This window comes from Ctenocephalides felis, unplaced genomic scaffold, assembly GCF_003426905.1.
Source record: "Ctenocephalides felis isolate EL2017-DRISC unplaced genomic scaffold, ASM342690v1 CF-g0.4_SCAFFOLD_01604, whole genome shotgun sequence".
Classification (NCBI taxonomy): Eukaryota; Metazoa; Arthropoda; class Insecta; order Siphonaptera; family Pulicidae; genus Ctenocephalides; species Ctenocephalides felis.
The window spans coordinates 23,704,282-23,732,170 of NW_020537758.1; the positions used below are offsets into that span (position 1 = coordinate 23,704,282).

The 27,889-nt window shown below is 30.0% G+C and overlaps 1 protein-coding gene across 1 annotated transcript in view; it reads left to right on the top strand.

The window, feature by feature from the left end:
• The window catches only part of LOC113373537 (inactive dipeptidyl peptidase 10), a 91,288-nt gene extending 65,365 nt beyond the window's left edge, over positions 1-25,923 (top strand). The window contains exons 4-18 of the mRNA XM_026613829.1: positions 557-755; positions 2,786-2,860; positions 10,229-10,281; positions 11,374-11,588; positions 12,541-12,693; positions 13,823-13,964; positions 14,951-15,080; positions 15,375-15,556; positions 16,705-16,927; positions 18,821-19,012; positions 19,512-19,612; positions 21,432-21,617; positions 22,969-23,126; positions 23,230-23,435; positions 25,792-25,923. Coding sequence (XP_026469614.1) covers positions 557-755; positions 2,786-2,860; positions 10,229-10,281; positions 11,374-11,588; positions 12,541-12,693; positions 13,823-13,964; positions 14,951-15,080; positions 15,375-15,556; positions 16,705-16,927; positions 18,821-19,012; positions 19,512-19,612; positions 21,432-21,617; positions 22,969-23,126; positions 23,230-23,435; positions 25,792-25,923 — 2,347 coding nt within the window. The remainder of the gene's footprint in view (positions 1-556; positions 756-2,785; positions 2,861-10,228; positions 10,282-11,373; positions 11,589-12,540; positions 12,694-13,822; positions 13,965-14,950; positions 15,081-15,374; positions 15,557-16,704; positions 16,928-18,820; positions 19,013-19,511; positions 19,613-21,431; positions 21,618-22,968; positions 23,127-23,229; positions 23,436-25,791) is intronic.
• The last annotated feature ends 1,966 nt before the right edge of the window (positions 25,924-27,889 follow it).

Sequence of the window (27,889 nt, forward strand, 5' to 3'; positions counted from 1 at the left end):
CGTAGAAGGCCGGAATCACTGCAGCGGTAAAGGGCCTTTTTTTGTCGCGCCGTTGTAGATCGACGATAGCTTAAAAAATATTTAATTTTTTGCTTCAAAAATTTTACTATGTATTCTTAAAACATGTATAAATATATTCCTAAAATTTTGAAATGATTGATAGAGTAGTTTTTTTTAATATAAATTCACAAAAATCACTTTTTTTCTAGGCGGTTACACTAGTTGTGCCCCTTAATAAAGTATATATTATACGGATTCATGAAAACAACCTTGAAATTCATGAATTGCCAAGTGAGGGAATCGAATTAAGCTCCCGATTGGAATTATCATTTGATTATAAATGGTAATTTAAAATTAGATTAAAAGAAATACAGGCATCAACAATGAATTCTTATTATAAAAGAATACTGACGTTCAGAGATTGATGGCTCATTAAAACGGAGTTTCCTATTGTTTTGTTTTTACAGTTTTAAATGATTATATCTAAATAATTGCATCCCCAATTAAAAAATTAACTCATTTTATCATAATAATTATCTAATCATTTTCCCCCCAGATACGTGGATGAGTTGCTGTACTGGTCCGGTCGCCGAATGAAGCTGGACGAGTACCTGCAAGGGGAGCTGTCGCCGCGGCGACTGCCGCCCGCGTGGGTCTCTCAAACGCATTTCGTCTTCCAGGCCGACGACGGCGGCCTAGCCGTTCTAGACACGGCCAACGATTCCGTCAGCTTGTTAGTCACTAATCACACGCTTGTGAGTAAACAACCATGATGTATGGAATTTTGTTGAAATTATTTATAGAGTCAAATATAAAGTATTTAAATTAACGGAAAACATACTGCAGGCTTAAAGATTCTTTTATTATTCCTTTCGTAACAGGTAGTATAACTTTATAAAAATATAACTAATACAATTTATAAAAGGCTATTAAGTCAAATTACTACACGATTTACATGTTGATACAAAAAATAAATAACTACATAAATTTTCAATGTACATTTAATCATATGCACATAATATTGAAAACATGTGAGAAATTTGCTAAAACGTGGCTAACTAATCTGAGATTAATCATGGAGTTTTTTTTTTAGTCTAAGAAATAAATATCGATCATTTATATATCATTTAGCAGAAGAAACGGAATACTACAGGAAATGCATAACACTAAAACAGACAAAATTTAAAACCCTGTATTTGAAATTCGTTAGGTATATTTAAAAATATAGACCACTATAAAAATGGTTTGTAAGCAATATGCCAGTTTTGCATCTATTACATTGTATTAGAAAGCTGGTTTAGGGAATTTTCAAAAATCGATTTTTTTTTATATTTTCAAAATTTAACTATACAGTAATATGTGTCGAAAACATTCCAATTTTGATAAAATGCTTTGAAAAAATTGAAAAGGTTCGAGCAGAATAATCCTCCTGTGCCTTGCCCCGCAAATCTTCAAAACGAGCTTTTCCCGAAACTGTCTTTTTTGATACGATTCCCATGATTTCTCAACTTCTACTTGCCGAAGTACGTACTTATAATTTTGACAAATTCTTTATAGACTTCTCTTTAGTTTAAAAATTAGGCTCATAGCCAATTTTGATATTTACTATTTTAAAAATTCTAGAGTATAAAAAAGTTGTAAATTTTTTCAGACAATCGCTGTTTTGTAAACTATATTTTAACTTAAAATTTATTGATATATATATATATATATATATATATATATATATATATTTCAGATTATTTGGAGGGCTATAATCATGTATACGATCAAGTGCTAATTTTTGGAGACTCTCCACTTCAACTTCTTACTACTAAGACCACTAAAACCTTACGACTAATTTCAATTTTAATTTTTAAAACAGCAGTAAAAATATTGTTTGCCTTTCTTTTACGGCATTTCAAAAATCTCACAAAATTTATGCCTCTACAGCAGAATACTTACTTAATGCATTTGAAAATATCTAATTTCAGCGGTATGAAAAATAGTTTTTAAATCGAATTTGTGATAGTATTTTCTAATTTTAATAATTCTATAATCCTCTAATTTGGAATACTCTAAAGAAGACCAGCATAAAAAATAATACCATTTTATACTTTATATAGAAATAATAATAGTAATAATTTATATAAATCGATTCGATTTTCAAGATTGCATAAGAACATTGTTCGATCGTCTTATTTTGACAAAAATTTTAAGCAAGACTAATGAGAACAATTTATTGTTACCTTCCACCTATCCACTATATATTTATAATATGAATGCATAAATCACAGTTTGTTATAACACCTCTATCCTATAATATCGTTTAAATTAAATCAAATCGCATGTGTCAGATTTGACAAATTGATATTGCACATAACATCTGTTGTTCGCGCATGTTATTTTTTGTCATATGAATAGCGTAGCGGGTGGAGGCGCTTCTCGTACGTCAAGTAGGGCAAAAACCGACACAAGTACAAGCTCGGAAATTCCGCACCGCAAGTTATTAAAGTCGATGGAGGAGTTTATTAGTTTCGCCTTAGGAGATAATAAACGAGCACATGGGATATAAAATGTTAAATGAAACTTATTGGTAGATGAGGACATTTAAAATAATACATACAGTAATAATTTCAACTGCACATGCTGAATTATTGAACTTTACTAAGAGATAGATCAGATACTTTTTGTTATTCTTGTTAGAATAAATACAAATTTTATTAAATTTGATTCTTGATTTATCTTATATATTTAATTATTTTTTTGAAAAGTATTGATTGATTTTTGTCTTTTTCTATTCCAGAGGCAACTTAATGTTCGAGGTTATCAGTGCTCATCAGATCTACGTTATGTTCTTTTCAAACACGATGTTAAAAATGTAAGTATATCATTTATTTTTATTTGATTTCATTCTGGTAATAATTATTTCAGTGTTCTTTGTTACTAATAAGAAATTAGTACAATACAACGATACAGAAGCCGTGAAAAACAATTGTGTATGTATGTAACCCGATTTTTGACACGTATTTTCAAAACCGGCTGAACCAATTTCAAAAATTATACGTTATATATAAGTATACGCACACATTTATAAGTTACTCTATGAAAACTCAAGAAGTTTTTCGATTCAGTTTGTTTTTAAAATTAGATGATAAACAAAATTTTTCGTCCACTTTTTTCTGAATCGATTCGTAAAAAATTCTGAATCGATTTTGACTAAACAAAATATATTCGAATGATATCATTTGAGAACCATGCTGATTTGTTTTTGGCTTAGATTGGTCGAGTCGTTTTCTTCGTAATAAAACGATAATTTTTTTCGCGATTTTAATGAAACTTACAATGACGTTAAAGTTCATGGTCTAAGGGTCATCATCATCTTAGACTCTCAAAGAATTTCTTAAAAGATTATAGTCATGTGAAAAGTGATCCAATTAAAAAAAAAAACTTTAAGTATGGAATATTTGGCCACACATTTAGAACATATATGCTCGTGTCAGTGCACAATAAGTAATTTAATTACTGATTATAAGTTTGTTTGAAACATGTCAATGATTAACTCACATTGAAATAATCAATTTTCACGCACTGTGGCGTGAAATGACAATGGAAAATCCTTCATATTATTCTTCCCTGAATCTAATTGGAACTCAGCTCACGGATCTGAACCCAGGATAGTATTGACCCATTTATTATTTTATATATAATATATGCAAATATAATATCGTTTTGTAATGTTTTTTTTTCTAAGTATCTATCCAGTTCCGCACTTGTTCAGGAAATGGATATCACGTCAACCCCGATTGCGATTCAAAGTAATTACTACAGCAGAATATATACTTGAAGGAACCGCGATAGATCAACGTCACATGTACGTTAAGAACCCTCAGTCTTATCTCTGACTGCGTTTAATCTTCGCGAATATCAAATGACGAACCACCTTCAACAATTTATGCCTCGGGAAAAGTTCAAAACGATATAAGGCAGAGACTCTTTAACTAAAACCCGGACATCCGATCCGAGACAGAGTGATTAATCATGATTTTCCATTGGATTACATAAATAGCGTAATTTGAATTATTTAGGATGCGCTATACCGCTAGAATAATTGTATACTAATTATATCACATATAAGAAGCAAATCCTAACTACATGCTTAGCCATTGTAAAAATCAAAAGTTTTAAAAACCGATTTTACCGCTAAGGGGGTATTCTGGTCTAGAAGTATGAATTTGATACAATTTTTGAATGGTCTTAAAAAAGTCAAACAATATTTTTACTATATATATATTTTTAACGAGGTCTTAATTAATATTTTGAGAATTTAAAAGCAAAATTTAAATTCAAAATAGTCATGAAGTTTTAAGTCTAGAAGATTATGATATCATATATAATATTAATCTAAAATATTGTCGCAATAGTATGAACTATAGACAAGTTTAAAATATGTTTTTTCACAAAATAGCTACTGTCTAAAACAACATTTTTATTCATACCTGTATATGGGATTCTCGAGTTTTTTTTAAAAAAAATAGTAAAAATCAGAATTTTGTAATGAGCGTAGTTTATACTGAAAAAAAGTCTATAAGGCAAAATATGTGAAAATTTCAGGTGAATCGGTATAGTAAAAGTTGAGAAATCGTGGGTATCGGCAAAGATAGTTACGAGAAAAAAACATTTAGAGTTTCAGAGTAGAAAAGCCTTAGTCAAACGGCTATAGCTTCGAAACTAATTCAAATTTTGAAAAATTTTCTTGAAAATGAATAGTTTCAATGGAGAACTTTAAAATTATGGAAGAAACATAATCGTTTTTTTAAATTCTAGACCAGAATACCTTTTTAATACATCACATATTTAATATAAAAGTAACATTAATTTGATTAAAAACTCATCTAAAGGATTATTTTAGTCTAACAAACAATTAACTAAAGTGCACTATTTGCTCGCTGATCCTCTTTATAATCTGTTACTACATGGATAGCGTAAGTTGAATTATTTAGAAGACGCTATAACACGAACTAAATATAATTGTGTACTATTTAAATCACATATACGCAATTCTCACTATAAATCAACCCATAAGAAAAATGAGAAGTTTTATGCAACCTTTGAAAATCTATTTTGACTTTTAATATATTTTGCGTAATACTAAAAATAATCGTATTAAATTTCATCTACAAGTCTAATATTAATTTGATTAAAAACTAATCTATTTACTATCATAATCTTAAAAGGATTAATTTTAATCCAATATACAATTACGTAAAGCGCACTATTTGCTCGTTGATCCTCTTTCTAATCTGTTTTGTGAACAACTAATCCTTCAAGTACCAGAAGCACTTTGAAAAGTTTAGTGATGGACGAATTCATTAAAATGAAAATTAAATTCGGCGAAAACTATTATCTCGTTGCTGAGCAAAAATTAATTCCAACTGGCAAAGTGGGGAAATAAAATTAATATATCGTTAGGACATTTTAATGAAAATTAAGTTACTTCATCTGAAGCCCACTATCGAGGATCTTCAGTTGTGCTACTACTAGACTTATTCTACTAGGTCGCTAACATTTAACATTTAACGACATTCAAAATATAGAAGAAACTACAGACAGTTTAACATAGTTCAATAAGTAACCATTGGACTTTTTTTAGAAAAACGGAAAAGTACTAATGGAACTTAATAGTTCTGAGTTTTAGGGTTTTCTTATACAACTTTATAACTTCCTACCATCAATTTGAGACATAAGATATTGTAGAACAAAATTGGCCATTATCCGCAGTTCAATATATAACGATTTTAAATATTCACAAGAATCTTCAGCTGGCTTTTATTATCGTTTAACACTACGTTCATTTTCTCCGAGGGCTATGAGATTCCTTCAGAAACGAGCCCGAGCTCTTTTCTTCCTACTCGAACACAATAGGCTCTGTCTAATGCTTTCGGATTCCGAGCAGCATTTTATTATGATGATTGCCTTTCTGTTCGTTCATTCAAACGGTTTCGCAAATTACGAGATTCTGCAATAATTTATAAAATACATATAGCTATACAAAAGAGATGATCGAGATAAAGGAAATTTCGGATAATACTCTAGATAATGTTCTTTGATGCAATTCTTATGACAAGATATTTTTATTATATAAGCGCAATTTATAGTTATTGATGACTTAAGATTGTGTTTTTATTATATAATAGTTTAATAGCGTTTTCCATTTAAAAAAATTGGTCGACTGGAAATTGCCTTAATGTTATGATACACAGATCGAGAAGTCCATGTAACTTTCCTTTACACAATGCAGCTTTTTCAATCAATTTAAATGTATTACATTATGTAATGCAGTTTACACTTTAAGGAATTTTTACCCTCAGGTATTACACTCTAACATACCACTGTAAATTAAAAATACTATTACATTTGATTTTTTATACAATAGTATGTATTATCGGACATGTAGAAAAATAAATATGTTTGACAATTCTTAAGGAAAAATCACTTGACAATAGCAAAATAAATAAATTTTCAATTACAGCTATGGATTAACCAGGATATAGTTTGGCATGGCGCCTGAGGAAATGCCACCTATACCTAAAATATTATTTGAACAGTTGCCGAGGCATAAAGACTGACTGCTTAAAGTTCATACTGATTTTACAATTTACGTTATTAAGTTATTTTCATATTAAAAATTTATTAAGTTTGTTGAAAGTTCCTAAAGATGTTCAATGGAAGAAAAATAAAATAACTGTACTATAATGTTTAAATTGTTTAGTTTATCATATTTAAAAAATGAATTTACAAAATATATGTTATTTTCAATATGAGACAATTAGTTGAAATAATAGAGTGAATGAATATAAAGTTAATCACATATCTGAAAATTTTTCAGCCCGATATTCACGAGTAGCATGCAATATGTAATCAGGGTTTTTATAATTGGACAATTCCATTAAATTTCAAGGATTGTTTTCTATCCATTTACTACTAGAAAATCCTGCAATTTGCATTTCCACGTCGGAGGCTTCGATAAATAAATGTGTATAGGGATAGACGGACCCGCTAACTGCCGTAAATCACGCTTTTCGCGCTCGGCGACTCTTATCGGACTCTCTAATCGGCTGTTTCTAGAATAGAGGTTGTTTGCCGAACCTCTGCATCTATTATTATCCTATATTATATAAACGATGGACGTCGGTTCCTTCGTCAGAAATACGAACAAACAAGGACGACGGGAAGTGTTTGCATTTCATTTTCAAACTGACGTTTTACGAGAATTTGACGCGCGCGATCGCTCACTTCGGAAACGTTAATAGGATCGGGATGATTAGGTTTTGATGATGGACGGAGGATGATTATTTTTAATTATAATACACTAGGAACAGCAAAATCTGTTTACTTATGTCATGCGATAATATTTATGTTAGTTATGGGTCTTCATCGTAAACTAAACTCTGCTATAAGAACGTCAACCCTCCTATTAGACTCAGGATACGCGTCTTCCATATAGCGCAATCCTGAATTTGTGATACCTCCTCAGTATAGTACTTCTTCCGCACTGTCTATGTATGACTAACTCTAGTAACTAGATATTTTAGAAAATTGAATTGTCGTCTATTTTATATCTTACAATATATTCATATAAAAAAGCCAACGTATCACAGGATGTAGGAGAGTTAGTAACTACACCTGGAAGAAGCTTTAGTTGAGCACCCACTTCAAATGCATAGATAACCGTAAATATGGAAACAGAATAGGTTCAAAATGTCAGAAAAGCAAATGACAAAAGTGAAGTTAATTAACCTTTGTACATGTCACCAATAATATTATTATCTATAACGAATTGAGTTAGCAACCATGTTTCGATTACCAAACCTGTTCACAAATACATTTTTGCATTTCCCAAAACTACCCATTTGTAAATGTAAAAGTACATTCAAGACTTTTACAACCTTGTCGCATCCATAACGACAAAAGACACGCAGTAACATGGTGTATCTCGTTTCATGTTGTGCTCCATTCGAGTTCTCCTCCCCTGTCCAGATTTACAGTAATGCACTATCCGTGTAACGGTGCAGAGCCGAGGCCGCTATCATTTTTAAAACAGCAGCAGCCGCTATTTGAATTTATGACGCCGAGGTTTTAGTGCGTCGTTATTTCAGATATTTCTATCACTGTCGTAATGTATTTTGTCACTGAACCACCACTAGCCTTATGATGGTAATGAATTCAAATATACATCCCGGAGCTACATTGTACAGATATCAAAGAAATCTCTATTGATAAATATGGACATACAAGTTATTGGATTAATGAAGATAGCGGACTATTAATTAAAAATGCAGGACAAGCCGCAACTAATATATATATATATATATATATATATATATATATATATATATATATATAATATGTGAATAATCAATAACGTTAGTATTTCTTGTAACTATACAAACAAAGCCATCTTTTATTTTAACTTCCTATAAAAACTGAAAAGTACGCCAGTTTATTCTCACATGATACCATAAGTACAGTTTTTTTTTTAAAAGTGTTTTCTTGTATGTAGCCGAGTTTAAAGTTTTACCACGTACTACGTTCTATTTTAAAACATTTAGTACTACCAAAACTTTAGTACTACTATATAATATATAGATACTTTTAATAAAAAATATAATAGATACAACATATTAACATATAAACTTATAAACTTCATGTAAATTGTATTCAGTAAAGTAGCCGGCATATATATATACAATGTATATTATATATATATATATATATATATATATATATATATATATTATACATATATTTATATATAAATAGTGTGATTGCACGTAATCACACATAGGTACATTAATTTGTATAAATATTCAGTTGTAAATACTTAGATAAAACATGTTTTAAATTCAAAAATGTACAATATACCAGCATAAATTTATAATTAATGAGCATTCTATTTTTAAATGGCATTTATAGAATATATCCATGAATGTCCTTTTAAAGATACTCCACGTTCTGGAAAAAAGTTTCGATATAATTTACATGGTTATCTCTTGAAGATAAATTAAGTTTTACTAACAAATATGACGTCTTTCAATAGATAACTTATTAACAACTACGAGGACGTGTTTTCCAACGTTCGGATCTTTTCCTAAAAACTTTTAAACGAAGTTAGTTCTCGAGCATTCGACAATTAATAATATACCGAGTTTTCTAAGGAAAAAAGTTTTCTAATGGAAGTATAACAAACTTACATCAAGAACCTATTATAACCTTACGAATTTTATATAACCGTTTAAAAAAAACGAAGAAATTTAAAAAAAATATCAACAAAAAATATGATGTGTACACTTCTGGTAAAATAAGATAAATATATGTATCGTTTCTAAATCCTTAAATATAGGATTACATAGATACATGCAATACATACATATAGATACATATAGGTATTTTGCATATTATGTGAAACGTATAAAAAATTTAAAAATGCAAAAAAAGTTCATTTGTTACGTGGATAATTCTAATTCAAACACAACACACACGACTTTTTCCAATGTGTTCCAAAAAAATTCAACGTAACTCATACTTCTTGAAGTTGGATTTATTGGAAATTTAATATTTTGGTATTATAATGAAACTAAGTACTTTATAAATTATTGCCACCAGAATAACTTACAACGTCGTAGTACCTTCAAGTACATGTAAAATAATTCAATTAAAATAAAATAAATTTAAATAGAGTCGCAGCACAATGCTGCTGTTGGGCTTCGCAGAATATCATCTCTATTGAGTTCGAATAGGAACTGTTTTCCAGAACACAATAATTCATAATGCATTGTCAACGAAGGCATGTTTATCATATATACGTTTTCCTGTAGATGACATTCGAGTGTATTTCGAATGAATAGTTTCATGTACAATTCTAGAATCTGATATGAGAGGCTGTTATAAATAACAAGTTTGTAGACTAGTAATTGCAATATCGCAAAAAGTCACAGAAACGGATATTTGTTACTTTAGTGTGACTTTATATGAATCAGCAAATAATTTAAAACTTGTATTTTTCTGTGTTTTTAATTTTTTAATAAAATAAAATTAAGTAAGTAGTATGGATCAAATATTTTTGTAATGATTTTAATTTGTCTTGCAATTTATCTTTCTTTTTGTGTCCATATAAATTACTTTTGTCTAACTCAATTATATATTTTTTTTTAAATTAAATTAAATTATATTATTTATTTTGTTCCAGGTTTACCGACAATCATTCACGGCTCACTACACTGTGTACGACGTGACAAACGAGTAAGTATATTTTTTTATATCATGCAACATCTTTAAATAAAAATCAACACATGGGTCATTTTCTTATTTTATAAATATTATTATTTTTAATACAATCTATCATTTTCTACGACATGACGATAAATTTTCTACGTCTTTGTTGCAATTGTTAGTATTAACCCTTCATTCAACCATCATAAATGATGACTACTAAATCTGTATCAAATCCTTTAAAAACCTCTATAATATTTAATGATACTTTGTACGACGAAGAATTTATATGATATGATCGTTGATATGCATGACGTAAATCATTTCGTGTCTTGCCTCGGATGACAATCTTAAATGTATGAAGTTTTAGATTGAGTTTAGAGAATGATTAACTCACATCCATTCTAATTAACTTAGTTAAGAACCCTAGAATTCAATGCACACTAAGAAAGCGAAGCGTAATACTCATGTAGATATAAGATTTATTAGAATTATTATATCGGTTCCAAATGTTCTACATTCTAGAAAGTCAGAAAGGCGAGACTTTGGTAATCAAACAATTAAATTTATAAAATTTAATTAAAATGTGTTTTTGATACATGTAGAATTATTCTAAATTTTTATTAAAAAATATTATGAAGAGTATGTAATTTGGTAAAATTTGTTGTTTTAATATGAAATTAATTTTCTAAATGTATGAATATGAAAAGTAACAAATTCTGAATATTTAAAATTGGCCTAAAAACCCACTTGTTACCAGTTTGATACCCAATTCAGTCAGATTGATATCAAGCAATACTGATAGAAGTTTCACTTGCAATCTGAAATATGATGTCAATTGAAAGATACTTTTCAGGCATTAGATTTTTAAATATTTTCAAAGTAAATAATTGTTAACCATAATTCTATCCTATTCTTTGTTTAAGACACTGATTTAAAATTTGTAGAATTAATATGTAAAGAAAATAAAATATGTAAAAAATGTACCGAATAAAAGTATAGAAAAACATCGATATAAAAGATATGAAATTATTATTAAAATTATGGGAAAAATATGTAATATGTAATACGTTTCATTATTAATGAATCAAGTCTAATCTATTTCAAACACATTTTTTTCAGTCACCACATGCCAGTTCGGCTGAAAGATTCGCCGAAGGTGCAGCGTTCTCGGCTGCAGTATGCGGGATGGTTGGGAAACACCTCGGCCATGGTGATAGTCGCCGACAACGACATTTACCTTAGACTTTCGCCTTCCGAAGAGGAGGACTACAGACTTACAAACACCGGAGTGCCTGGCCGAATCTACAACGGCGTACCAGACTGGCTCTATCAAGGTAATAATAAACCATGATAGTAATACAGTCGAATATTCTATTCAAATTCATTCGTATCAATCTATTTTTTGCCCTATCTTTGTTCCGGTATAAACGCACAACGTGCTCTATTTGTAGTATATGTATTTCTTATTGAGTACTGTATGATACTTTTATTATCCATTCTTAACAAAGACTCAACAATCCCATCTCGTCCCTCTATAATGTAAGTGAAAGAAAAATTCCTAAATACATTATATGATGCATAACGAGCTAATAACAAACCATATTTTATGCTCGAATTCTATAGCCGGATATAACCGTAAACGAGGAGGTCATAAATAAAATATATAAGTCGTCCTTGGATAATAAATAACAAAAATAAAACGAAGATAACATTTTAATACCATCGCTACTTGTTATGGGCCAATTCGCTTAGATAAAAAGGATTAAATTGAAATCCGTGGAAAAAATATAATTTTGCATTCTATACAGTGCGATTTGCTAATACTGATTATCATATTATTTGAAATTTTAAATTTAAGCATATATTTTGGTTAGAATGGTTGTGATAAAAATCAGCGTAAAATTATTAATTAAATGTTTATTTCATTTATAGAACTAATATGCGTTTTCTAGCAATTAAATTATCCTTTCACCTCTATGTACGAGATAACGGTTTTAATTAAAATATTATACGGTCCAGTTGCTACTGCAAGCGCCATTACTTTGCTAAGCACCCATAAGCACGAAACTAGTTTCCAAAATTCCTACTGCATTCTCCTAATGCTTGTTGGCAATAAAATCACTTGTAGTTGTAATACATAGATGATGATTATTTCCATATACGACATTTAATACCTCATATTTGTATAATTGAATTATTTTCCCATTTTGATGATTTAATAGAGGGGTGGCCTTCATATTTTCTTTAAGAAGAAATTTTAATAAAATTCATCAATCTTTTTTATAGAGGAAATATTTTCGAACGTAGAAGCTTTATGGGGTTCGTCGGATGGCACGCACCTGTTGTACATGTCTTTCAACGACAGCGCCGTGGGCACGATGACATACCCATGGTTCTCGTCAGCGTCTGTGATAGCGGCCGCGGGCGTCAGCGAAGGAGGTAAAATTTGAAAAAAAAAATTCTATATATACTTTATTCATATTTGAATAATAAAGCAACACATTCAAATTCTAATTAGGATTATTAGATATTGAGCTACTGGTAAGATAGTAGTTAGTTAGTTTTACAATAAAAATAAAAATTGCTGAAAATGTTATTATCAGAATGAAGCCAGTTAACGTTTCTTCACTTTATGTTCAATGCCCAAACCTACCTAGTACTTACTATACAAATTCCGTGGCAAAAACTACCTTTTAGTTTAGCCAACTGTAATTGTCTCATATTTATAGCCCCCCGTTGTACTCCACAACAACCAAATACCATCTCAAGACCACGCTAAATATTTGGGAATGTACCTTGACAAAAAATTAAACTGGAAGACGCACATCCACAAAAACGCGAACAACTCGAACTTCTCCGTAAATCCATGCACTGGCTTCTAAGCAGCCATTCGAAGCTATCGACATACAACAAAATTCTTCTGTACAAAGTTATCCTAAAACCAGTGTGGACGTACGGTCTTCAAATATGGGGTTCAGCAAAGAATAGCAACATACAAATAATCCAGCGCTTCCAAAACAAAGTATTACGCCAAGCCATTTGTGCCCCCAGGATATGTGCCCACCTGGCTAATCCACCAAGATACACGTACTTCCACAGTAAAAGAAGAAATCAAAATTGCCCAAAGCTACAAAAATAAAATCGATGGACACTCCAATGTCCATGCAAGTCTATATGATGTCACGCATCAAAAAAGGCTGAAAAGGACGGAGTTATCAGAATTGACACATTGATTGCATATCTTCATTGTTCTTCATTACATTCCTTTATTATTTATTTTTTATCTAGACTAGGATAGTTATAGATATGAGTTTATATAGCATTAGTTATTTAAGTACTTATATAGTAATCAACAAATAGTAACAGCATATATCCACACTAGAAAGAATTACCATTGGGTAATCTTTCTAAATAAACCATATATTATAATGTACCAATTACTAAATGTCTTCACTAAGACAGATTGTAATTTGAATGGTAAATAAAAAAAAATGTAAATAAAAATATATCGTCTCCCACAGTTGCAAAAAAATATCAAAGTTTTTATATTTTCCGGTATCTTTTCCAGGTACGTTTCCGGACTCTCGTACCGTCCGCTACCCGACTCCCGGCACGCCAATACCTAAAGTGAAGCTGTGGATCGTCGACATGACGAATTTGACGGATCTGCAGATGTGGGAGGTTAAGCCTCCACTCGCCTTGGAAGGGCAGTAGGTATTTTTTACTTTATTACGGAAATCTCATTGTAACAATATGTCAGTAAACAATTTTATGAAATTTAAAATAGTAAAGTGAAATATATAATGATACTATAAATAAGAGAACCAACATTATCAAACCACCTTCGCATATTCATAATTCTTCTTGAGTGTAAGAGTATATAAAAACTGTCATTTTTTGTTATTTGTAAAAATTGGTTTTAAAATTATATTGCTTTCAGAACTGTTTGTTATGTTGAAAATCTAAACATTAAAACTTTAGTAAACGATAATTGTTATAGTATTTTTGAAATCATTTATTTATTTATTTATTCATAAGCAAGCCGTAATCAATAATAATAAATATTATTTCAGGTCCTTGTCAAGCTTATTCATAGTTAATATTAAAAACATAGTAATTTTATAATAATCATAGTAGCTGCATGAATTTCGCTTCTGAAAAAAAGAGCTGAAAAAAGCATTCGAACATTAAATGCAATGTTCATCATCAAGTTCATCATATTAAAGTCTATTTGACCACCAGTCAAGCTCAAAATTCTTGCACAAGGTTGAAAGTTATACTCATTTAAAACCGTAAAAATGTTAAATTAATAAAATAGCAATAAAAGAAATTTAAAAAATATGGTTGTACAGGCGATCAAATGGTCAGACTACATAGATAAAGGATAAGGATTAGGCAAGAAAATAGTTATTGAAATCAAATTGAGAAAATTCAGTAATGTCATAAAAAGCTAATTCTTTAAAAAGTTTAACTAGGGAAGCATGATATTTTTTGCTGTCTAAGTTTCGGATGTTGAGTGGAAGTTTATTCATAAGCTGAATAACTTAGACCGTCGATCGTATTGAAAGAGCTGCCTAATTTATATGTGCGCGCCTTAATAAGTTTGTGTCTAGTGTTGTAGTTTCATATAATTATAGAGCTTAAAATAAATATTTTATTGCTTTAAGTACATCTAAGCCCGGTTTGTAATTTTTAGGGATTTCTACCTCACGTCCGCCAATTGGATCGGACAAAACAATCATCAAGTAGCCGCGGTGTGGATGAACCGCGCGCAAAATCATAGTATCATAAGTGCGTGCCTAGCGCCGAACTGGACTTGTATCGAGGTAAAAAAAAAATAGTTAGAATATTAATGAAAAAATGTATATTCTGAATACTAGATTTTAACAAAATAAATACAAATACAAAGTAACATATACAATGTTTTTGTACGTCAGTGTGTTGACCCATAGATGGTAATTGCTATGTATGATTTATAAGAAGCACCAACTTCAAAAAGACGCATTACGTAAGCATCGTATTTATTTACATATATTTATAACGAAAAACATCAGGATTTGAATTTGATACTAGTGCTCGTAAATAAAATTTTCATCGCTCTATTTATCTATAATTCACAGACGCATTCGGAACGAGCGCCAGAGAATTGTTGGCTAGATATCCAACCCCATCCCACGTTTTCACCTGATGGGGACAGTTTCTTGCTGCTCGCCAGCATACAAGAAGGCGGCAGCGATCACTTTACTCACATAAAACACGTTACGATAACACAACAGAGGATAGCCGTACTTAGTCACGGAAGGTGAGGATAAATAATAGTATCATTTATATTTTTTTGTTTTTGGAATTAAAAAAAATTATAATTTTGAATATTTGATGTATTGCGAATTGTAAATGCATGTCTATGCAAGGAAATGGGAAATAGTTGAATTATTACTTATATAAAAATGCAATTCAAAATAATTGACCATCGATCATTGATCTAACGATCTAATTTTTCGCATGAAGTTGTTGATATCATCATTAATCAATTCATAATGCAGATTTAAATTGGAGTTAAAAATTGTTTAATAAATGTTTCATTTTGAAAATATACGTGAAAGTTTTCCATGTTTTCCACGGAAAACATATGCTAACATGTCTAGTTCTTTTTAGACGAGCATACTAAGACATATAAGTATTTCAGTAAATCGTAAATTAAATGATTCGAAATGCAATCGCTCCTCGATTTTTATTCTTATAAAATTTATCGAGTTACCTCAGATACCTTTTATAATTATCTTACGTTAAAAATGATATAAATCCAGCTAGTGTATGCTATATTAAAAATATATAGTTTAATTTAATAAATTTATAACTTTATTTATTTATATTATATTTATTTTTTATAAATTTAATTAATTATAACTTTAATTAATTTTTAAATTTAAATAAATTATTATTCTTTGGGGTGGCATAATACAAGTTCGAATAGATCATTACTATCAGTGAACTAATCTAATTGTTAAAACCCAATTTTAATAGAATTAAAGATAGCAAATAGTCAATTTCACTCAGTACTAGAAATGTACCAAAAACTACCGCAAGATCAGTATTAAGTCTTTCAAATCTTCTACGAATTAGATTCTGCAAGTCCTCTATATTCTATCATTTCTTTTGCTAGTAAAGATGTTACAGGTCCTGTGATAAATTTTATTTGAGGTGACGTGTTATTAGCACAAAAACTTTCCCAATCCAAGTTTACGTGTCACGGAACGCAATTAGGGTCCGGGATCGAAAACCTTTAGTTCGTATAGCAATCGTGGTTTCAACTTGAATGATTAACACCTCATAGGAAAAAATTGAATTAAGCATAAATTCACTTCTAGTAGAATTTGCAATTCAGGCGCGTCTAATAGCAACAGATAAGTAACAGTTTTTCAAAAATCTATTTTATTTTCTTTCCTCCAGATACGAAGCCACCAGAGTGTTGGCTTGGGATTCGTACAATCATCTAGTGTATTATTTGGGCACGATGGAAAAGCGACCCGGCCAAAGGCACCTGTATGTCGTAAAGGACCCTGTGCATGATGACCCCAGGAGGACGGAACCACAGTGCATAACTTGCGATTTGGGAGAAGTGCTTTGGAGCAGCCGATACTATTATAGTAATTGTACACATTTCAATGCAGCTGTGAGTAGAATGGAAATATATTGTATATTACTGAAAAATGATTTACCCGCAATATTTTGTCAATCTTTAATTATTTCATAAAAAATAATGTAGATAATGTATAACCCTTTTCTTTGATCTCTATTTATTTGTTCCATATCTTTTTCGAAATTTCTTATTATGTTTAATCTGTAAGTGCAATTTTGTAGTTGTTTTCAAATCAATAATCAACAAAACTAATTATGTTTTGGTATAACAGCGTACTATTTCACGAAATCACCTTTCAATTATTAATTCATTTTTGTAAAGCCAAAAATAATGAAACATTACTTTCTAATATAAATTATAAAGTATTTACTTGTGTTGTTATATATAAGATATAAATTAATGGTACGGAATATAGTTTAAAATTCAAATCGCGATTAAATCCCTAATTAGCTTGTGGTGGTTTAAAATCTTTTTAGGCTCATTAGCGTGAATAAATTTAACGTACAAATTAATTTGAAAAAAAAAGCTCAGGAATAAATTTTTGAAGACTAATTGAGCATTATAAAAAAAAGTTTTTAGAAAAAAAAATAAGTTGCGTGGAATATTTCAATTCATTTAAATCGATTTGTAATGCAACGAAACTCCATTACTTTACATAAAAGTCTATTTATTTTCTACTTCATTTCTTTTTTTATTGAATTCGGCCAAACGGGGAGTAATAATTTAGGCACTGATTAAAATTAAGCGAAGTAGGACATTAAAGCAAAACGAAAAGTAAAGACAAAAAACTTGGAAATGTTTTTTATGTGTCAGCGAAATAGGCTTTAAACTGACGCAATAATGCGGTTGAAAGTTGCTGCAGGAATAAAATTCATTTTAATATAATGAATACCTTGGATAATAACATTTTTATCATTTTTTTTCATTTTACTTCTGAAATAAGTAGCTTTAAAATTTTTTAAGATACTATATAATAATACTCTGAATTACCTGTTCAACCTCACGCACTAAATGAAAGTTTACTTATTTTTTTACTACATCTTTGCAATAACAATGAAGGTATATGAACTATAAATAAGTAATAACTATATACCGAATATACTATATGGTATAAGCAATGTAAACTTTCAATACCGGCCAAGCATGAACAATAACAAAATAAACAATCAGAAACTTTCAGCTCCGTTTTTAAAATTGAGTGAAATGTTACAAAAGTATTTGATTGAGTTAGTGCGTTTGTTGTTGAATAAACAATTCTCACTATATACAAAAGTTTATATAAAACGTAAAAACATTTTAATAAATAAAACTCTTAAGTTTAGAGTATTGCGACGTGAGAAAAATATACAGGATGAAATTGAATTTTCTCGTTTGCTTTATGGCAGTATCCAATCGATCCATTGGTTTGACTAATTGATTGATAGACCATACAAAAAGTTATTATATGAAATTAATTTTCTACAATAAGATGCTGCATGGTGCTATGATATTCGAAAATTTTAGGGTTCTTATAAATTCAGCTTCATTGTTATTAATAGCACAGCGTGCTAAATATGACCAAATCAGCTATAAATTAAAACAATTAACAACTCCACGACTCCGACAACTTTGAAATCGAAATACTCGACACAAATGTGTTTTATAGTGCGTTGTTTTATAATGCATCTAAGGTTTTGTCAAATTCCATTTAATTTTCTGAAAAAAAAAACGTATACCTAAAAGGTCATAAAACCGCCTATGAGACGATAAAACGACAGCTTCTTTCCCAAAGCAAAAACGCAGTAATAGATTTAGTACCAGCTTAGGGAAGTCGGATATGACAAATCCGACGAGACAACTCCACTCGGATTCACTCTGAAGGAGGAGTTGTATCGGAGTGATAACTCCGGAGTGAGTTACCATCTCTAATATGTATCTATTTTTCAGGTAAGTCCATCCCTCAGGCCCATGGAGCACGGAATGTCGTATTACGTTCTCCAGTGCGAAGGTCCAGGCCTTCCGCTAGCCGGGGTTCACTCTGTCGGAACGCACAGGTTGTCGCGGATTCTATATGACACCAGGCCTCAGCGCACGGCCAGGCTCAGGGAACTGGCTTTGCCCACACAGAGGTCATTCGAGGTAAGAAATCGAGTGGATAATAGAACTTTATTTTAATTTCATTATAAATTGTTTAATATCGATGAAATTTGCTCTTCTCCGATACTTCTCAGCCGATAATAATAGCCTTTGTACTACTCATAAGGTGAAATTTGTGCAAAGTTTAATTGTTTTCTATAGAAATTATAAATAATGAGATTAGATGAGAAATTAGGATAATGAGATACTTGGCATATCTGAATAAAACTTAATAATGTACAGATTTTCTAGTATCATAACAACATAGTTGTTTGCTTTATTAAGATACTTTATAAAGCACACTCATTATCTGTGAGTCTATAAAATAACATTTTCCAAAATTACGCATATATAAATGAATTTAAAGAAAACTATATCCGCTAAAAACAATTATACGAGCTTTATTTGTATTAATTCAAATTTCATCGATGCAAACAAGGGTGATGAAAATAAAGTTAAAACAACAGACGTTCTAATTTTGAAATTGATGTCATTTTTTCAGGTACAACTGCCCCAAGGTTGTAGGGCCCAGGTGCAACTAATGCTTCCGCCAAGTTGGAGAGAAGAACTTAGGGACGCCGCATTTCCCGTACTCGTGGAAGTGTGAGTTTATATATATATATATATATATAAATTTTATCTATTATAACTGTTTATATTCTTGTATTCTTGTATGTATCTCAAAACTAAATTCCGTAACCGATTATTTTCAGTTCATAAATATATTTTTGTATATAATTTCTGCCCAAAATAATCGACATCTTCATTACTATATCACAAAATGTTTTGAACTATTAAAGTTTAACGTAATTTTACTAGTTGCAAGTCTCCGAACACTAAATTACATATAATACAATAATACAATGAAACGAAATTTGCAACACGCAAAGTTCCTCGGTTTAGAGAATTCATTCGAAAATTATATTACTTTATCGACAACTGCCTGACAGAATAAATTGTACATTTGATTAAAACGGGAATACGGTACATCTATGTACTATATATAATATAAGAGAAGATACTATTATCGATCAGAATATAAATAACTTTTTTTAATTGAGGTACTGTGAGAGATAAAATACATCATGTGCTGCATAAATTGTTAACTAATGTCTAAAACTGTCGTGTGCCAAGTGTCTGTCTGCTATTATTTTATTTGTCACAATTATTCTAAAGCGAGCAATTGATTAAAATTCTGCACGCGTAACGTTCCTTGAAATTCATCTTGCACTATTATCGCGAATTTAATAGAGAATAGTATGAACAGAGATAAAGCTGCGAGAAAATATAAATCTACTATATATTTAAGATTTGATAAAACTTATCAACATATCATTTGTTTCCCCTAGCTTCCTGATTAAATACCTACTCTGAATGATAAGTTACGCTTATTTAGATAATGCCAGGATTTACGGAACTTTTGAAATATTGTTGATGTTGTTAAACTTATGTAATGCGCGTAAACTTCGCGTAGAAATTCAAATAAACGCACATTTCTAAATGTGTACACATTCATATCTGCCGTTTATTATGTACAGAAGTGTAGATGAGAATTATATGCACTGTGTACACAAATTACCACAAAGTACTTTTTATATGAGTTAGTTTTGAATTGAGATAAATGGGAAATACTGGGATTGTAGTTATGAAAACTACATAATATGATATAAATTTAATTCCGAGTATATATTTTTAAACTCGATTCAAAAGGTTTGCGTAAATATTAATTTCGTATACCAATTACGTTTTTCATTAAAACTTGTATAGTAAAAGCTTTAAAAAAAATCTAAGTAAGCTGCAAATTAATTGTTGTCTTTTACTATTTTTTTATGAGCAATCAGAATTTATGTTCTATGGGCTCCTTCCTTACATCGTATTTATAGATTAATTATAAATATATATACAACGATTATGCATCTATTTTTGAATATTATCTATATTATTAATATCATTAGAATTTATCTAATAGGGCTGTGAATTTATTTACTTTCTATTTACTTTCTGCATATAGTTACTAAATACTCATAATTACTTTTATCTGCAAATTAATACCAAAGTTTAATGAATACTGGTCACTTTATTTGATAAGTAACTAAATTAGCGGTTTATTCAACCAGAAAATACCTTCGTTGTACACGAACTTTTGTTAATAATTTCTCAAATCTGGATCAAAATCAACGAAGTTGAATGTCTATCAAACTTTTAATAAAACATTTTCATCATAAATACTTGTGGACTGTAAACGAGGCATGGAAATAAGGTGCTTACCATTAAATGAGATTAAAATTGAAACTAAATGCAGCGACATTTTAATAACTCATAAACCCCGAACCAAAATAATGTGGTTTAGGAAAACCAAAAGTGTACAATAAAGGACTACCTATAAATTAAATATGAATTCATACATTTCCGGACCTTTCAGAAATGGACGTCCGGGAAGTGAAGCTGTATCGGATCGTTTCAACATAGATTGGGGAACTTACATGTCGAGTCACAACGATGTGGTTTACATAAAGTTGGACGTCAGGGGGGCCAGGGGTCACGGAAAACAGGCGCTCTATAGACATCTAGGTGGGGTTGAGGTGCAGGACCAAATCACAGTCATGAGGTAAACTGAAAATGTAAAAAATTGAAAATAAATTTATTTATGATCTATATTTATACCGATACATGGTCATTTCAGAAATTATTTAGGAGCTAATTCTGAATATATTTCTTTTAATTTTTTTATTTCTGCTTTTATTACTTTGATATTTGTTATCTATAAAAATTATATTATTATAAATACTATTAACAATTACTTTATTAAATGATTTTAAAACGGTTGTCTTGTAAGATAGGGTAGGGCGGGGCTAGTTGAGCAAATTTTTACTTAAACGGATGTAGCTCCTCAATGAAAAGTCTCAATAAATTGCTATATAGGATGTATGCTTATGTACCCCATAGGTGGGGCAAGTTGAGCACTAAGAAAGTATAATGAAATCATAGGTTCAATGTCGATTAGTGATGAAATAAAATAAGTTTTTAATAACCAGTTCTATATTTATAGTCTTTATTGACAGAGAAAACTAAACTTAAGTAATTTGCTTTGAATAATTAACGAAAAGTAGAATCAACAAAACAATATCGTATCTTAGGAATTATTTTACCATTATATTCAGTATTTTTGTTTAAAATCAGTATTTCTTTATATTATTTCTCATAGACTTAGCTTTGATATATCTTAAAAATAATAATTAATTTCTGGAAGTTAATGGTAATTGTCTTAGTGACAGAACAAGTTTAACAACTATGCTCAACTAACCCCAACTCGAAATTTCAAAATAAAAGTGAGTTTATAAAAAAAAACGTGAAAATTATACCCAGAATCTCTGTGCATATTAAAAATACTATAATTATATGGAAGAATAATATTTATTTGATTAAAAATAAATAACAATTGACTAAACCAGACGAAAACTCGTGATGAATTACTTTTTTACTTTTTGGTCTCAAAATAAACAAAACGGCCGTGAGCCTCACTCATTTGTCCAGCGGCCACTAGCGATCGCGGGATGTTTATTTCTCCCAAACCTCTATCTTTCCGCCATACAATGCCTAAACAAACGGTGAATAGTTTTCGAGATATTTTGATTGCTCAACTTGCCCCTATTCTCAACCAGCCCCGCTCTACCCTAGCTAAAAAAATCTGAGACTAATCGAAAATAAATACAATCATTATTTTAAATTTTTGAACTACAAATTAACAATGGTATGCTATGATCAGAATTGTATAGTAGTCATATTATGATAGATCAGATGCGATTCTGCATATTTTGTTTAATTTTCTGCGAATAGAAGTTGAATGTTAATTAAGTATCAGCTAACACCGTATAAATCAATCAAATTTTCGATTTCCAATATTAATATGTCTAAATATATTTCGCAAGCAATTTTACAAATACCATCTATATTTTTAGGTATTTATTAGATACTTTGAAGTATTTGGATGAAACTCGGGTTGGAATCTGGGGTTGGGGCTACGGTGGCTACGTAACAGCCATGGTTCTTGGTTCGCAACAAAATGTTTTTAAATGCGGTATTTCCGTTTCGCCTATAGCAGACTGGCTGTATTACAGTGAGTATACAAAATAAACTATCCTTAGAGCAACAATGTTATATAAATAACGTACTGTAATTTTTAACGTAGCTATCTATTCTACATGTGTATTTTATCTCAGATGCCGCATTTACGGAGCGCATTCTCGGTCTTCCCGCCGAGAACTACAAGGGTTACGTGGAAGGAGACGCGACTCAGCGCGCCCGACACATACCGTCCTACTCGCTGTACCTTCTGCACGGCCTGGCCGATGTTACGTCTCCGTACTACCACGGCGTAGCACTGGCGAGGGCCCTGTCGGAAGCCGGGGTCATATTTAGATATCAGGTAAATCGACATCTTTGTTTATTACTGTTGTGTGAACCATTCACACAACTTGTACAATGATCAACACTTTGGGGACGGCTGTCTACCTCAGTGGACAAACAAACTCTGTGAGGCACAGGCTATTTTATAAACAATGACTCAGTTTGCATCGAAAAGTTGAATAAATTACATATCGCAGTGATAAACAGTGTTCTATTTTAAAATAATTTCAAGTTATTTTAGTAGTATATTTAGCCTTTTTCTTTGCTACATAGTCTGTTTTTTAATATTTAAAATGACCGCGCTTTTAAATATGGCAAAACGACTGGTAAATTTTGTGAATTAAGCAATAGTGAAGATGAGTTTCAAATAGACATTCATACAGACAAATTTTACGAAATTACTTTTCGCACCGAAGATAGTGATGAATGTGATGATGATATTATCCAACGAACAAAAAGAAGTTCGACAAATTAAATGAAGAGCGGAAAGACATTAGCGAATGTGCCGATTCTCCTCCAATAATTCACCCCGACTACAAATACCAAGTAATATAAGACATCCAATAGATTATTTTACATTATATTTTACAAATGAATTATTAGACAATATAATAGAAAAAACAAACCGTTTTGGCAGCACAAAAATTAAGAAATATACTGACTAATCAGTGGCATATACTAAATGCTACAGAAAGAAAAAGGGATTGTATTATCTGCTCTGCCAAGAGAAGGCGGCGAACAACATTTTACTATAAAACTAAAAATCAACCAGCTATTATTATTTTGAACGTCACCATTCTTTAAAAAAAGATCAAAAATAAATTATTATAAATGTATGCCCTTCAATGACCACAAATTTTTATCAAATAAATTGCATAACATACAATCACGTTTACAGTCAGTAAATTGTTTTGAAATCGGTGCCGTCTCGTAAGTGTTAATACCAACGTGAATGGTAGAATGTAGAACGTCTAAATGTAACATTTGTGGTAAATTTCTATTTACCTAGAAAAAATTCCTATTTAGTTAGATAACATAGGCCAACAAAGAAAATGGTGCAAACGATTTTAATGCTGTTTTTAAGTATATTTGGGGTGCTGATTTCAAAAATGAGATTGGTTTTCTTCTATGAGCTTTAGTTTTCAAGATATGATATATATGATATATAAGGAATGAAAGTACCTACAAAATAGTAATACAATTCAGAATTATTTTAATGAGATATGCCTACTCGTATATACAAACTTACAAGACCCATTCGGCCTTAGTTGGGACATTAGTTGACACTGTGAAAAGTTCTTTTCCTACAATGGACCTGGTTTCGGCAACTTCTTTCCAAGTTCCAAATTAGAGCTGATACAAAAAAATGGTTTGCAATTTGAACAGCGCAAAAAATACTATAAGAATCAGCTCTAACATTTGATGCACCAAACAAAAAAAATTTTTTGTAGGCCTGTGTATATTAGACAAAAAGTATCTATAGAGCTTTTGTAAGCTTCATATCCATGAAATTTACTAAAATTGATTATTACATATGTTCATATTCTTAAAAAAAACAAATGATACAATTATATATAGGTGGCCCTCGTAAAACACGGTTGTCACGTTCCAAAAAAGTCCGGTTTATGCAAAATCGAGTTACATGAAACACAGGACTAGTACAAAACAAGGGGTTACGTTCCAAATAAAAAATAAATTATGCCTACCAATTTTTTGTAAGAAGTGATACATATTAATTAATTAAATGATAGATTAGAGTCATAACTAAATGCTATTTAATGCGAGCATTTTTTTGACAAAATACCATCAAAAGTAAAGAAGGCGTGGTGTTGGAGATGCTCTAACTGTTTATGAAGAACTTTTAACAGAATAATGCAGGAGAAAAGGGCAAACAACATTAGATGCTTTTGCCACAAAAAAGCAAAACACTGAAAACGCGGAAGGCTAACTAAATATGATGCTTTTGTCACAGAAAGGCAGAACACTGAAAACTCGAAAGGCTAACTAAATATGACTAACTTAGAATTTTATTTGTTTTTTTTTTAAGAATATTCGTTTTGTTATTTATACTTTGTTTTAATTTTGCAAGAAATAATAATTTATTAGTTTGGGTTTTGTTTTTTATTTTTGAAACAAAAATAACTTTTTAAGTGTGGTAAACCAATTAGTTACCTAGTTTAAGAAATCCATTTAAAGATAATTTCTATTGAAACAAACATACTTTTTGAATTTAGTACCTAAACCAATTACCAATTACCTAGCCATCTTTCCCTAACCCCTATATTTCCATGTAAAGATAACCCCGATTAGCGCTGTTTCGCATTATTCTCTACTTTGGTGAAACATAAAATTTTACACAATTAAATCTATTACAGAGTTATGCAGACGAGGGTCACAGGTTGATCGGCGTCTTAGACCACGCTTATCGCTCCATGGAAGATTACCTCCGCGAGTGTTTGAGTTTGGACCCCGACGATTCCAAACCGTCTGCACCCCCTGCGGCGTGATAAAATCGCTTACAAATTAACATTTCATTTATAATAAAATTTCAATTACCCTTTATAAACAAACACTATCAACGTTCAACGAGTGCTGATAAACAAAAACTTTCTAGAGCCATAATCACTAGCCAATTTCAACACATTTGCAAATAGGCTCGGTATAGTTAAAAAAAGTTCTGTTAATATCATTAGACATAACGGGCAATAAATTTAAATTTTAGTTAAAACGAATAAAATGTGAGGTTTAAATAAGGTTGTAATAATTCATAACCCATATACGTCATGTCAATTTCGTATGATGATTATTAAATATAATTCATTTTCAGTGATGTATGAATGTGATAGATATTAAGTATAATGGAATAATAGTATACTAAAATGTTATGTTTATACGTATTTAAATAAAAAAATAAAACGCAATCTCGATTTTGGGCAAATTAATGCAAAAGATACACATATGATATATGATATATATATATATATATATATATATATATATTATATTAACATTTAAGCCTAAAAGTTGCCGAAACTCGAAGATTACAAAACAAAACGTGAAAATTATATTAGGAATTTGTAATTTATAATTGTTATTTAAGATTTAAATAGTGCAATTGTTTAAGTTAATATTGAAATATGAAAAAACAACTTTCTAAATGCTTCCTTGAATTAAATACAGATGCTTACTATCAGTGTAGAAATAAATATTATTTTCGTAAAACCATATGTACCTTAATTATTATGTTTCTAGTGTCATATCGGAATAAATGAAAAATATTCACTTAAATTCAAAGATTTTTTGATTTGACCTATTTTAATTGTAACAACATATTGAAAAATTTGATACTTAAAAATTGAGTAAATATATGAATGCACAATATATATTAACCCATGTCAGCCGACTGTACTTTATGTAGTAAAGCAATTACAAACCAGATTCAATAACTTATTATATTGTACTTTTATACGACAACATATAAATAAAGAAATATAAACCAAAATATATAAAATTAAATGAATGTTTTCCATAATCAATAAATGCTTAATAATTTGAAAGAGTTACGAAAAATGAGTATAAAATATACTTTACAGAAAAGTTCTAAAAACTATTTAGGAAAACTTACAGGCTAATATGGGTTAAATCGATTTTTCAAAATATAAATGTCATTATAAATAATAATTACAGAAATATTTTAATAGGTCTTGAGATGTCAATTATTTCAACAAAAATCTAGTCAGGGCTATTATTATTATTTTATAATTAATAATACTAACAATAGATATTCGATAGAAAGTTTAATTTATGAAATTTTTATAATAGTTTTTGCTGAATAACAATCAAATGAATGTTGAATGTAATTTTACATAGTTTAAGTAGGAAAAATTGTATACATTTTATATAAATAATGATTCATTAACAAAAACTTAGCAATATGATATAAAAAAGTTATCTGATTGTACATATGCTGTTTCATTAAAAGTTTACACGTCACTACGTTTTGTATCTTTTTCAGAATAAAAATTATAAATATTTTTTGCTTATCCAAAATTTAGCAACACTAACATGTTGAATATTCAAAAATTTGAGAAGATTTACTTATTCATAAGCAAATATAAATTATAGACGTACGTTTTTAAATAAAGTATAAGAGTAACACAATCAGTTTTCACCAGGGTTCGTGTATAGCATGATACTCTATTGCCATGTTTATAAAAATTATTTATAAATTAAAAAACTAGGCTAGCAAACAATAAATAAATAATTACAATTTTAGAACAATATCAGATACGATATTAAATGTTTGGATGTTGAATGTATCAAATGTTAAATGGATTTTAAGAAATTATGAAAAAAATCTCAAATCAAACTTTTGCCTTGTTAGATTAGATTAATAATAATCTGCTAAATAAATCTAATGTATATACGTTAAATGATATATATTGAAGATAGATTTATGCACTTTTATGTATC